The 14528-nt window shown below is 43.1% G+C and overlaps 1 protein-coding gene across 1 annotated transcript in view; it reads right to left on the bottom strand.

The window, feature by feature from the left end:
* Positions 1 to 8459: 8459 nt before the first annotated feature.
* The window catches only part of GPR158 (G protein-coupled receptor 158), a 192377-nt gene continuing 186308 nt past the window's right edge, over positions 8460 to 14528 (bottom strand). The window contains exons 10-11 of the mRNA XM_054991964.1: positions 14172 to 14318; positions 8460 to 9929 (exon numbers count right to left, since the gene is read on the bottom strand). Coding sequence (XP_054847939.1) covers positions 8460 to 9929; positions 14172 to 14318 — 1617 coding nt within the window. The remainder of the gene's footprint in view (positions 9930 to 14171; positions 14319 to 14528) is intronic.

The following is a 14528-nucleotide window of genomic DNA, read 5'->3' as shown; positions in this document are numbered from 1 at the left end:
TATTGCAGAGAAGTTATATTATTTACATGCTGTGATACATTACAACATAACTCTATCAAATAGTTCATGGTGGATGCTGTTGGTTGCAAGATAATTTTTTTCCCAGAAGAACCACAGAATAAAGTGAACAGACATACAGTTTTATATACTCTACAACTCTTAGTAGCTAAAATGTCCAAAGTCAAAAGGCAGTGTTTTCTCAGGCCTACCTGTCTTCATATGCATGCAACAACCTAAGGCGAGCAGCAAATATAAAATCAGTGTCTTTTTTTTTTCAGATCCATAATGGCACCAAAGCTGACAAATGGGTAAATAATTGTTTTTATGTTTTAAAAGCATGTAATTCTTGCATAAACTATACAGGTCTAGTAAGATTGGTATAAATCTATGTCTTCATATACCATGGCTTCAGAACAAAGGAGAAATGCAGCCTGCTCATGCATTTTGAGAAAGACAACCTAGCAAATGTTTTGTGATCATAGCAAATTATTAATTACCTTTCTTCTACATAGAGATGCTAGAAAATACCATGATTCTAGAGTTGCATTTCGCAGCAGAAGAACATAAATGGAACCACCAGAACAACTGAGCTATCTCGCTAATAGATGCTGTAAGAGCCTGTGGAACAAAAAAAAATCTAACTTGGGTTTGCCATGATATAGCTGTAGTTCCAACAGGTTCATTACAATTTACAGTATTAATAATATCCAGTGATGTTTGGTTTCCTTTGTTTTCTAAGGTGCTGAAGAAACTTTTAAGTACTAACAGCTGCTTCACGAATGTTAGTAACTGCGCGAGCATGGGAAATAGTGTATCATTTTATAAACAGATCTCTGTTTCTAACAGGCTTACATACACACACTGTGAGTGAACCTATGAAACATTATTAGACTATTTTTTAAAAAATGAATTGAAAACATTTAAGGTGTCAAAAATAAATATACATATCAAGGCCCGGTTTTCAGCTGCTGAGAAGGGTCACGTCTAAACTAAGCCAAGATGAAACATCTGAGAAGTTTGTCCTCTTGTTTTGTGTTGAACAAATAATGCATTGTACAGAATTAAATGCTAATTTGTCAACCTTCTTTTCAGGGTCCCAAATTAAGAATTCATGGAAACGGACAAATATTCTGATCCATTTTGCAAATCCAGTGTGGCTCACTGGCTTCAATTCCATGTTCAAGTACTATACTTGTGCTGTGGCAACAAGCCCTTCTGAACATTGCTGCCTTTAAAATACCTTGAATCTGCCTCCAACAATACCTTCGTAAAACTTCATCTCTGGTTGACATAGCCCAGGAGACTGGACTGGTTGGATTAAACAATAAGAAAAAACATGGAAGAAATAAGATTGTAGTGATGTATTTGAGGCCGTATGTGTGTCAATGAATCTTTTAATTATTAATCTATTTTATTGCCAAAACATGAATTTGGATGAGCTTCCTAAACATCATGTCAGTGACAGGTAGTGTGGGAATTGGACCTCAATTCTTATCATGGCTTTTTCAATAGGCGTACAGTAATACTGAGCCAGGAATATTCTAATCTCCTTCCCCAGACCCCAAGCTAACCCTTTCATGGTCCCATTCTAAGCAGAGTCAGACCCTTTAGAAAGTGCATCAATGTCAATAAACTCAGGGAAGTTCTGTTAACACAAAACAGGGAGCTCATCTCACTCTTGCATGAGCAGAAACCTCCAGATCCACCCTATATAGTGCAAATGTAAAGGAATGGGGTTGGATGGATTCAGTAATCTGCCAGCAGAGGGTGCAGGCCAGTGCAGATTATTGCATGTTGCTGCTCCTGCAGCAGTCCTTTCACCCAGGAATAACAGCCACATGGGTCAGGGAAGGAAGATGGCAAATATCTGCACGGCTGCAGCCAACAGATTGTTGGATTCAGCCCAGGCATTCATGTACATGTATGGGCAGGGCTTTTTTTCAGCAGGAACGCAGTGGAACGGAGTTCCGGAACCTCTTGAAAATGGTCACATGGCTGGTGGCCCCGCCTCCTGATCTCCAGACAGAGGGGAGTTTTGATTGCCCTCCATGCCGCTCAGGGCAATCTAAACTCCCTTATGTCTGGAGATCAGGGGGCGGGGCCACTGGCCATGTGACCATTTTCTCCGAGGGCAACCCACTGAGTTCCACCACCTCTTTTCCCAGAAAAAAAGTCCTGTGTATGGGCATATATATGAAGTTCATAGCTTAGATGGAGAGTTGGGCAAAGTCCACCTATAAATTTATTTATTGTCTTCCCAGCTGTGTCCTTCCCCATGCCCATAAAATATGTTCTAGCATTCCTCATTTATTTCTAAGTTTGGGTTTCTTCCACTGAATTACAATTCTATTATTTCTACATTTTAACATTTTATATATATATTCTAATTTAAGAAAAATACATTTTTTCAAGAAAAGGCTTATGATAGACTTAAAAGACAAAATGCATATATTTCTGAAGATAAGTACTATTGAAACCTTCTCCAGGTCATTCTGTTCCTCCCACATCCAATATTCTCCTTGTGCCTTAGATGCCACAATAGGAGACTTTTGTGCATGGAGCCACTTGCTCCATATGTACAAATCTGCAAAGAATTCTTCTAAATTGGGGGGGCAGGGGGAATACAAAAAGAAGATTCAGAAATTTATCTCCTGCAACCATAGAGACACAAGAAACCACTGAAGGCAGGTACATTGATCTACACACAGATCTGTGGTGAGTGACTGCATGCACACTTGGGTGTACAATCAATCCCTATAACCTCTACACAGTACAGAAGAAAACCATGCCAATTCACTTCTTGATGCATATCTCCATCTATTATCTGGGATTATCATATGAGGCTATTCTGTACTTACAAGTGGAGACCCACAAGGACTTACAGGGCATCTCATGTTCCCCTCCCATACCATGCCTTCTTTCCCTTCCCTGCCGTGCATAGCCTCTCCCCTTTTCCTAATTCCTTTTCTCTTCCCCACTCACCTTTGTATGTCCCCTTGTTTTCACCTTTCCCCCTTCCACCCCAGGCAGCCTCGCCCCTATGGCCCAGTTGCCAGCTCTAAGTTGGGAAATTCCTGGCGATCAGGAGGTGGGGGGTGGGTGAAACCTGGAGAAAGTGGGGTTTGGGGAGGGAAAGGACCTTGGCACGACATAATTCCATAGAGTCCACCCCCCCAAAGTAGCCATTTTCTCCAGGTGAACTGATCTCTGTGGCCTGGAGACCAGTTGAAATTCCGGAAAATCTCCAGCCACTACCTGGAGGCTGGCAACCCGACTGAGCCAACCCCAGTTGCATGGTACAGAACCGACAAGGAGTTGTGTGCGGTACTTCACCTTTCCCTTTATCCCCTTCCCCACATTATAACCTCTTTCCTTCCTCCTAGCAGTCCCCATACGCTCACCTTTCCCTACCTCCTCCTTTCCTTCAAACCCATTAAACAACTTACCTTTTATCAACCCCCCTCTTCAGCAGTATTTGCTAATTTACTTAATGTATATACTGCTTTTCTCCACAGTGGGGACCCAAAGCAGCTTACATTATCCTCCATACCTCTATATTAGCCTCACAACAACCCTGAGAGGTAGGTTAGGCCGAGAGTGTGTGACTGGATCAAAGTCACCCAGTGAGCTTCTGCAGCAGAGTAGTGATTTGAACCTTGGTCTTCCACATCTACTCTGAAACTCTAACCACTGCACTATGCAGGCTATAGGTGATGCCGCTGTTGAGTAGTAACAAGCAGCTGGGCCTGGGTAAGTCATGCAAGTCATGTGGTATCAAGTCATGTGGTGGTTGTTTCTAGGCCTGTTCCCAATGAGTCCTCCCTCAAAGGCCAAAACAGCTCTGGAAAGGGACCTGCCCCTCACCCCAGCCTTCTCCTGACTGAAACCAACCCTGGAAAACTGGCCTAACTTGGTTACTTGGTTGCCTAGCAACAGCCCCTGAGGGCATCTGGTTAAAGCTACAGAAGCTCCTTTAATCCCGTATTCGTTTTCAGATTTTTCTGCAAACCTTGGGCATTTTTCAGGTGTGTAGGAAGTTCTGTTTTGTCTGTTCATGGCTCCAGTGACCAGATTTAAGTATCCACAGATCAGGGCCACTTCGCTACTAGTATTTAAGATTAATAGCCACTTGAGATTTCTTGTTATGTGTTACTGTCTCTGGATCAGGTTACATAAATTGGTAAGTACCAAGAAATGTCTTTTGACTAATGATTTACTCTTGTAGGGTATGTGTGCACCTACTGTTCTTAGCTGCTACCGGGGGGAGGGGGGGTGGAATCACAAATACTAAGTTCTTAATTTGCCGTATGTTAAACATGTAGAGTAATTCCCCGAAATTTCTTCCATGGAATTTACAAAGCCTTGATAATGAACTGACAAATAATTGTGTCTTCATGCATCCCTTGTGAAACGTGGTCTCATCTTTCCCATAAACCTGATTCCGTTGCTAGAGGACAAGGGCTCTGATTTCTGTTACGCAGAATGGTGTGTATAGCAGTGAATAACAAAGTTGGCAGTACAGCTCAGGCAGCCAAATTTAACAACCTACTTTAACCGCCAAAGCTACAGTGCATGTATGGAGCTCCAGTGACCAGAAGGCTTCCTCATTCATTTTGATAAAGGGCTCTTTTTCTGTGTGCGCATTCCTTTGCGTATATGATCTGCTTTCTATTATATGAAGCTGAGACCCTTGAGCATGCAAAAGATGTGCTTCATTGAGGATGCATTAGATCTTAGATTGGGAGGCAGGAGTGTAATGACTGGGAAATTTGCCATCTGCCCTAGGGCTTGATATATAAGGAGTTGAAGTACCACCTGATATTTGTATGCAGCCCTTGTGGTATCCAAAACTCCCTCTTGTCCTTGCAAAGATTTATTCCTGTTTAGAATACATCATTGACACTGCTGGTTTATCATTGTCATTGTTCAATACATATACAATAATATATAAGTATATAAATCTTTGCCAGATTGGTGCATAGTTTGTACTTAGGATCAGTCTAAATACATTTTACTATATTAATGTGGCTAGCTGTAGCATGAAAGCATTTCTAGTGGGTCGAGGTAATTTTTTTTTAAAGAGCTGGGTTAAAATCTTTGTTCAGCTATAAATTAGCTAGATTGCTTTGGGCAAATTCTCTCTCTCCCCCCCCCCCCTCTGCCTCACTTCTACATATATAAAAGGGAGATAAGATTTATTTATTACATTTATATCTTCCTTCATATGGTTCCCAGGTTATTTCCCAACCAAGCAGCTTTACAAGCCAGACCTGCTTAGCTTCCGCAGAAGAACTGCATCATATGCTTTCAGACTGATCTCCAAATCTAGCTAAATGCCATCTGCCTTCTATAGTACCATAAGCAGTGGAGTACTGAAAAGCTTTGGTATGTTGTGAGCAGGACAGTCAGCTCTTAGCCCAGAAACTGTGGCTGATACTTTAACAGCTCCAGGTTAGAATTCAAGTCAGCATTACAGAAGGCATGAAGCTGCTTCCCCATGTCTCTCTTCTCCTCTTCCTCATAACAGTTAGGTAAACCTAGTATGATGGAGTCACCACACTATGCTATGCTCAAGCTAACCACTCTCCAGGTTGGATTGGGGGTTCTCTAGAAAAGGCACTGGCCCTGACCAGAGAGATCTGTGACCCTGGGAAAATTGCTATAAAAAATGTAACATCTCTCATTCCCAGTGGAAAATGGGAAAGCCAGTGAAGGGCAACCAATGCAAAGAAATAGGACAGGGAATTACAGAGAGTGATTGGCCCATGCTGCCTTATGTTTCTGCCCAACATATGGTGGCATTCAAATTGGAATCTGATGAGGAAGATCTCATCTAACTCTGTTTTTTTCCTCTATGCATTTTCCTTCCTTGCTAGAATTCAGAGTTCTTGACTTAACCCTTTAGAATATTCACAAAGTTACAGGATTCCTGCCAACATTCCAGTAGGAAAGGGCCTGTAAGAGTAGCATCAGAGGCAGCTATTCAACAAATGAACTTTACCCCTCTAATGGATCACATTATTTGATTCTTTCCCAGTTAGAGCAGGATTGCTGACCTCCCCCTCCCAGGATGGTTTCTATGTTCAATGGGTAGAAGTTCAACTGGTGATGTTTCCGTTCTCCCTGAACTCCACTCTCCCCAGGCACTGCCCCCCAATCTCCAGGAATTTCCCAAGCTACAGTTGGGACTCCTTACCATGCTTTGCTCCATCTCATACAGGGGCTGTCACTTGCATTGCACAACAGGGATGATGTCATGCCACGTATTGTGTGTACTAGACATTACGAGGAAGCGGGTGCAAGAAGACATTACATAACCAGAGTTTAGGAACAAATTCTGAGCTACAGGAGTCCACTCGCCTATCCATTCCATAGGGTATACAACAAAACTGGGCCCCTGCTTTCAACAGGAGAGTGAGAAGAGCGGCCAGACAGCTGTAGGCCTGGGGATGGAAACACATTTCAAGAATAATATCTCAAATCACATGGACACATTCCATTGGCTGAGTGGCTGGGCCAGGAGCTGGCAACCTCATCCTGGGTGCAGAGAGGAGAGGAAGGTGAGATGGACCATAATGTTTTTGCCAGCATCAAGATTGCTATAAAATGATTAGTAATAAAGATTACAAACCATGTTGCAGATTAAGGCTGCAACCTTATGTGCACGTTCCTAGGGATTAAGCCCCATTGAACTCAGCAGGGCCTACTTCTGAGTAAATGTGCATAAGCCTAGCTTGTATAAGTACGCTAATAAGAGATAGCTAAAATATGGGAATTCTCTCTTTCTCTCTTCATTGTTCTGCTGTTCTCTTTCTCCTCACCTTAACTGGTACAGGTAAGAACAGTGGGGATTCTTAAGATCTCCTCAACTGCCTGGCCTTTGAAATTTATTAGTATCAGGGCTTTTTTTCTAGGAAAAGAGGTGTTGGAACTCAGTAGGTTGCCCTCGGAGAAATGGTCACATGGCTGGTGGCCCTGCCCCCTGATCTCCAGACAGAGGGGAGTTTAGATTGCCCTCTGAGCCACATGGCAATCTAAGTTCCCCTCTGTCTGGAGATCACGGGGCGGGGCCACCAGCCATGTGACCATTTTCAAGAGGTTCCGGAACTCCGTTCCACCACGTTCCAGCTGAAAAAAAGCCCTGATCAGTATGATGAAAAAGGCTTATCAGCTATAATCTCTCTCTGGAAAATGAATCCTGAATGTTAGAGAGATTCACATTCAGCAGAATATATTTTCTATCCTTCTACATTTCCCCCAGCTTAGAACAGGCTCAATATTAAATGCTGAGCAAGATAAACATAAGAAATTATTAAAGCAATATTTCTGGAAGGATAAATAATATTTGACAGTTCTCATTTTTTTTTTAAAAAATGGTACATTTCTGAACAGTGCTTAGTTTTTAAGCAGTATAGAAATAATAAATATTATTATTATGATATACCAGGGTGTGCTACTATACAAGGTGACTTGGCTTCCGCTAATAAAGAAGTCTGTGATCACAAATGGACAAGTGCAAACATGAAACTTACCTCGTATAAAACCCCTGAATCATACAGCATCAAATAATAACTAGAAGCAGCAGAGTAAAAGGAACAAGCCCACAAGATAAACCACACACACACACACACACACACAAACCCAGATTTTCTTATGGTTTCAAGAGCCAGTGAAAGCTTGGTGGGGTTTGAAATAGCAGGTACAGAAAACTACAATATTAGATTATCTTCTGATTGCATAAATGTGTTGTGTCACATAATAATATCAAAATTATTTTGCAAACATTAATGCAAACTGGAATGCTTTCATATGAGACACAACAAAGTACACGCACATTAGAAGAAAAATATGGGGAGCGCTGAAAAATATAATTTGGGAGGGCGCCTTAAGTGAGCAGCGCTATCAAGGGTAGATCGGAAGGAAAGTGACAAGTTGTCTTTTTGTGTCTTGCTTTGCAACAGCCAATTTATCTCAACACGTTCAGACATCCATTTGCTTACAGTCCCCAATGGCATGATTCTGCTGATTCAAGGCCTATTAGAACAACTCCATTAGATTTTGCAACACATGACAAATTCATACCCATGTTGAGCCAATGTCGGGCCTTTAGGAATAATTCCATTTGGTTTTATGTCCTAGTTACGTGTCCTATTTACCAATCCCACTCATTTTACAAAAAAGGAAATGAAGTATTTCTAAAATATGTTTTCATTCATTTTGGAATGTAAACTCTTTATGGACAAAGAAGGGCCATAGAGCCTCATGTCCTGGATCCCTCCGATAACACCGTTGGCACTCAACAAAGAAACAAACATAGAAGAGACCACGAACTAGTTCCTATGTACTCAATGTGCTCATCGCCTTGGTTAAGCGATGCTCTTTTGGAGTTTGTAGAACCTTCTGGCTTTCTCCTTTTCTTGGCCCTTAATCCTTCTGCCCTTGTGTCTCTCTAAGCCCTCTTATTTTTGCTGTGTAGCTGTTTTATTTGAACTTAAACTGGTTGTGTTCGATAAAGCTATACTTTCTGCTTTTGGAAATTCTGGCGTCTCGTACTCCCAAGGGCAGACATCTATGCGAGTTGTTAAAGGTGGCTGTGAGTTACTAGTTGCTGATCTACTGGAATCAGAGGGAAGTACATTCCCTGCTGGAGAGGAAGAGGCATTTTTTGCCTGATCTCTCAGTTTATTGATAGAACCTTTTTCAGTAGGTTGTGCTGCTGCTTTGGGAGGCAGTTCCTTGGGCTCTCCAGCACAAACTTTGGCTGCGGAATGCAAATTAGCAATTTCACCTTTCACCCCAAGAGCTCCCTGAGCCTGGGCACTCAAAAGTTTTTTCTCCTCTTCTGCCCCATGTTTTTCTTGGCTCTCCCAAGGACATACTTCATACCTATCTGTGCTCTTTTGATTGGAAGGCTGATGCTCTTCCCCAGTCTTCTGATGAGTTTTGCCCTTTGGCTGGGAAGGATGAGGCTTCTCTGATTCAGAGGAAGCAATGGAGACGTGCTTTTGAACTTTTGAGTCGGAAGGACCAGTTCCTGGGTAATAGTCATACATTTCCCAAGGACAAACTTCTTCTATGTCAATGCCATCCTTAGACAACATCTTAACCACATCCACATCGGAATTTTCAGGCACCTGACTGATCCTTTGTTGCTTCATTATTCCAGATTTATGAGGCTTCCTCGACTCCTCTGTGTGAGAGGAGTTTTTCCGGTGCGAATCTTTATGATCACTTTTATCTGAGCTCGAGTGCTTTTTGCTCACATCCTTGCCCTTTGGTTGAGATTTGTGGGATTTGCTACTTTCTTCATTTTGCATTTTCCCCGTTAGCCCCAACGTTTTTTCCTTGGCACTGGCAATAACACTGAGAGATTTCTGTAGCACAGATGTTCGTGGGTGGAGTGGTTTCTTATCTGCGCTTAAATTGTGAGCACTTACAGATTTGCACACCAAAGGGACATTTTCAGTGGACATGGCTTCCACTTTTTCTGGAGTTTTTTGGGCTGTTTTTTTCCCAGGGAGGGAGTCTAGCAGAGAATTCTCTGTAGCTGTTATGACTTCTACGCTTTCTGTAGTTAAGCTATTAGATTCTTCTGTGGGATCCCGAACATGGTCATAAGTGCTGTGAGACTTTTTTAATGAGAAGACTCTGTTTCTCAAAGATTCCTCCTTTGGTTTGATGTGTCCTGTGGAATCTGGTGGGTTTTTTCTTGCCAGAGCAGTATTTTTGGTAACCCCATGTTCCACAAGGTCCTTTTCTTCCCGTGAGCATTGCCTGCTGACCGTCTCAGGGATTTCAGTAATTCTGCGCATGATTGAGCGACCTAAGCCCTTTTTTGAGCACCTCTTCTTCTGGAGGTGTGGATTGTTGGTAATCATTTTTTTCCTCTTGTAAATTTCCAGTTGTGCATACAACTTCTTCAACTCATCCTGCAAAAGCAAAGAGCAAAACTAGTACAGCTTGTTGTATATATATTGTATATATTAGATCATCGCTGGTGTGTGGCAATTCCTAGTTGGTTGGATTTGCTTATGGAAACCCAAATTTAAATCCCTGCTCATTGAGCAGCTTTAGGCAGGCTACTATTTGTTCAGCATTTCTATGGTTCTTCCCATCTTTTTTTCAGTTTTATCCCTTTCCCTTCCTGCTATTTGCCTGCTTGAAAGCACTCGCTGCCCAGCTACTTTCCTTCCCATGAAGGAAAAGCTATAGGGACTTCCCTTCTCCTGGATTTTGAAATGAAAGAAAAGAAAGTGCTAAGCAGTTCCCCTCTTTCCAGTACCAGAAGGAAACTGTTTTTCATTTTCATTTAAAAAAAAAACTGGGAAGAAAGGCTCATGGAACTGTCCCTCTTTGCTAGTTTATACCTGACTCTACTTATTTGGATTGTTGCAAAGCTAAAATACCATTAAGCTCCCTGGAGGAAAGGCAAGATACAAATGTCTCTGATACATATTCAATAAAACAAAAGAAGGCAGGTTAGGAAAGGCTACCTTAAAATTACTATAGAATTCCCAGTCACAGAATTTAAGGCAATATAAAAAGTCCTTTCACCTTCTCCTAGGGTTGTCAGTTGAGGCCTGGGATATTCCTGGATATTTAGGGGAGGTGCCTGGAGAGGAAGTGGTTTGGGGAGGGAGGGAAGCTCAGCAGGGAAGTGATGCAATGGAGTCCGCCCTCCAAAGCTGGCATTTCCTCCAGAGGGAAAACCAACAAACTATTCCCAGGGGAAACAAAACAGGCAAAAAGCCCTACAACAGCCCTTTTGCCTGTTTTGTTTCCCCTGGGAATAGTTTGTTGGTTTTTCAGTCCGTAATCCCAGGGAGAGCCCTCTCGGTTTCTGATTTCCTCCAGAGGAACAGATCTCTGCAGTCTGGAAATCCACTGCAATTCCAGAAGAATGTCTGGCCCCACCTGGATGTTGGCAACCCTATCTCCTCTATTTTATCATCACAACAACACTAAGATTAGGCTAAGAGAGAAAGATTGACCAAGGTAACCCAATAAGCTTCATAGCAAGCAGGGATCTGAACCTGGTGTTTCCAAGTCATTGTCCGCCACTCTGGCCTCCAGCTACACTGATGTATTTACAGTATTTATTTTTCATTACCAAAGGCCAACTGAGGTCTTAGTCTTTTGCACAATGAATGCAGGCGATGACAAACCCTAAGCCTCTTATCCAATAAAAGAGCAATGTAGGACCAGTGGGGGAGGGGCTAGATATACATTTCCCTGGGCTGAAAGGCTGGTCTAGGAACAGGGTATACAAGCCGTGCAACTGGACTGAGTTAAATAGCGTTAATCTGGGGGACTGGGAGAGATGGAATTTAGTTCTTTTTCTCATCTCACTCCCCCAAACAGATGAACAACAGAACTTAACACAGGGCCAAGCTACAAGTGACGAATGACACTTGCCTGGCAAGTGAACAGACTCAAGCATATTCCTCCCTGTTCACTTGCCCTCCACTTGCGCTCCACTTGATCCGCGTGAGTCTGTTCACTTGCCAGGCAAGTGTCATTCGTCACTTGTAGCTTGGCTCTCAGTAAACAGAAATGTGCAAGTACCTTCCCCTGTCCGTTCACTATTTGCACATCCATTTCCTGTTGGACTGGGGTTCCATGTTAACAACACGTCACAGTAAACAATGGATACTCTTTCAAAATGTGAAATTAATTGGATTTTATAGTTTACTGTTAATACAAAGGCAGCAAACCATCTAATACAACCTCAAGTCATATTTAAGAACAGGACTGCAGTTAGCATGCTTGATCAGACCAATAGTCATAGAATCCTAGAGTTGGAAGGGGCCTTATAGACCATCTAGTCCAATGCAGGAACAGCCTAAGGCATCCCTGACAAGTATTCATCCAGCCGCTCCTTGAAGACTGTCAGTGAGGGCGAAACCACCACATCCCTAGGCAGTCAATTCCACTGCTGAATTACTCTTAACATGAACATAGATGCAGAGGAGTTAGCCGTGTTAGTCTGTAGTAGCAAAATCAAAAAGAGTCCAGTAGCACCTTTAAGACTAAACAATTTTATTGTAGCATAAGCTTTCGAGAATCAAGTTCTCTTAAGAGAACTTGATTCTCGAAAGCTTATGCTACAATAAAATTGGTTAGTCTTAAAGGTGCTACTGGACTCTTTTTGATTTTTCTTAACATGAAGAAGTTTTTCCTAATGTCCAGCCTAATGTCCATTTTCCTAATGTCCACCTTCCCTCCTATAGTTTGAAACCATTGTTTCAAATCCTATTCTCTGTTGCCAACAGGAACAGCTCCCTCTGGTCTATCTTCTTCAGCATCCTGTTTTATACAACAGCCAAATAAGTACTTGAGATGGCCGACAAGCTGAACATGAAGGTCAAAGCCTCCCCCCTGGCATTGCCCCCAGTTATTGCTTCTGAACATGGAAGTTCCATTCAGTCATCGTGACTTAGAGCCACTGGGCAGACTTGTCATCCATGAACATGTCCCATCTCTGTTTAAAGCTAACCAAGCAACTGGCCATCACTACATACTAAAGTAACTGCTTCAAAAGTTGTTGGGAGAATCTATCAGGCCAAGGAGTTAAGTGATCTTTGGATATATTTTATTCTAGCATTAGTAACCTACAGGATAGCCCAAACCCTTTCTGCTTACATCACATTGTTTTTTACGCATCATTGTTTTTATTAGGTCAAAGCTAGTGTTGCCAAGTAGGCCCCCTCTCCTGCTTTAAGGCCTGCCATGAAGTGTGTTAAAGTTTCCTGCGTTGCTGCTTTACTGCTGCACCAAAGATTGCCCTGCACGTGTGTGCTCTAATACACGTGTCAGCTTCCTGCCTGCGTGTTAATTACCTTGCTGCTGCAATAGACTGTGTAGTTCCCTGACTCCATGTTTGGTTAACTGCACAAAGAACTCTTTTCCTGGGCAGCCCTGCCTAGACCTGTATCTGGATTTCCCAGTGTGTGTTTGGACTTTATTACAAGTGTGCCCCATGCCTGCACTGCCATCTGCCACGGACCGTGCCTGTTCCCTGCTTTGGACTGTTTTACGTGCTGTTCCCCCTGCCTCCATGGAAGCCTGCCTCATATGGGCCCAAGCCGCTGCTAGCAGCCGGGCGCCTGCCGGGGAAACCTCCAGCGAGCCTGGCTAGGCGCTCCCTGGTCAGTTCCCACCTGGAGCCTCCCGCGGGCCGGTCCCCGAGCTCGCCCTCGCTACCGGGCAGCCTGCTATCCAGCCCCAGCTATGCCCCGCCGGCAACCATGTTCTCAAGCAGCCAGAAGACCCAGGGAAGAAGACTGCTTTGAGAAGCCATTTCGGCGAAGCGGGCACACCACATCCACAGCAAGAGCACCTCGCCCCGCTCTGCATATCTTAGGAGCCGCCCCGGAGAAGGAACTAAGTGCCAACCATCCCAAGCACTTAGAGAATGCATCTCAAAGAAACCTCCGCATTCCAGAGCTGATGACATCAGGACAAGCCCTGTCCGCTGGAACATCCATTCAGCCCACTCGGATTTCCCCCCTCCCTCTTTTGTCCCCTCTTCCTGAGGTGTCACTTATCGCAATCAGATTACCAAAGTGGCCCATCCAAGCCATTCAGTAGCCCATTAGAGCCTTTGTTTCAAACTGTGAGAACCACCAAGTACAGCACCAGCCCCAGGGTACGTTTTGGGGTATTTAAGCCGGTCTCCCAGACCGCATGGTGCGCGTGCCACCCTATCCAGAACCCCTTGCTGTCCATCCGTGGTCCCAGTGCTGGCATTGGGCCACCTCGCTGTTGTGTCTCTGCTTCGCTTCAGGATTGTGAGTATTCCCCACCAACACTGGGAACCTGCTAATGCGAAAGTCTCTATATTTCTTACTCTGTATTTCCTAGGTCTTGTGTGCTTTCTTGTGTGTATGTGCAAGTTCAGGCTTACGCCACATTATTAGTAAAATACACGTGTTTGGAACCTATTTGTAGTCTGCCTCTTTATCACTAGAGTGTCTGGAATCGGGACCTCCGTAAACATAGGTTAGATCCGCGCTAATTTTAGTTACAGACCGCTAAAGCTAATTTCCCCCTTATAATAAAAAGCAGTTCTGGTAACACTAGCCACCATTTAAATCCTGTTTTTTTAAAAAAGACTGATGATGTTCCAAGCAGCACTAAAACAACAATAAAATGATAATTCTTGCATGTACCCTGATATCTTCTGGGTCCAAGCTATGCTCACTCCAAGCTGAATTGATACTGCTGTTCAAATAGGACCCAGATCTGCCCAAGTCAAGCTCATCTTCATAAGCCTCAGTAGCAATATCATCTCGTGGATTATTGCTTGAATGAGAAAACTGCAAGAGAATGGGAACATAACAAAAAAAAATAACAAAAAACACTGAACTACATTTTGGATCCAGCTTATATTAACTGAAAAAATATTTTGCTATTCTACAAACAAAAATATACATAGATAAACATAGATAACTTTGTCGAAGGCTTTCACGGCCAGAGAACAATGGTTGTTGTGGATTTTCTGGGCTGTATAGCCATGGTCTTGGCAT

Source organism: Eublepharis macularius, chromosome 11, assembly GCF_028583425.1.
Source record: "Eublepharis macularius isolate TG4126 chromosome 11, MPM_Emac_v1.0, whole genome shotgun sequence".
NCBI lineage: Eukaryota > Metazoa > Chordata > Lepidosauria > Squamata > Eublepharidae > Eublepharis > Eublepharis macularius.
This window is presented reverse-complemented; position numbering and strand designations above follow the sequence as displayed.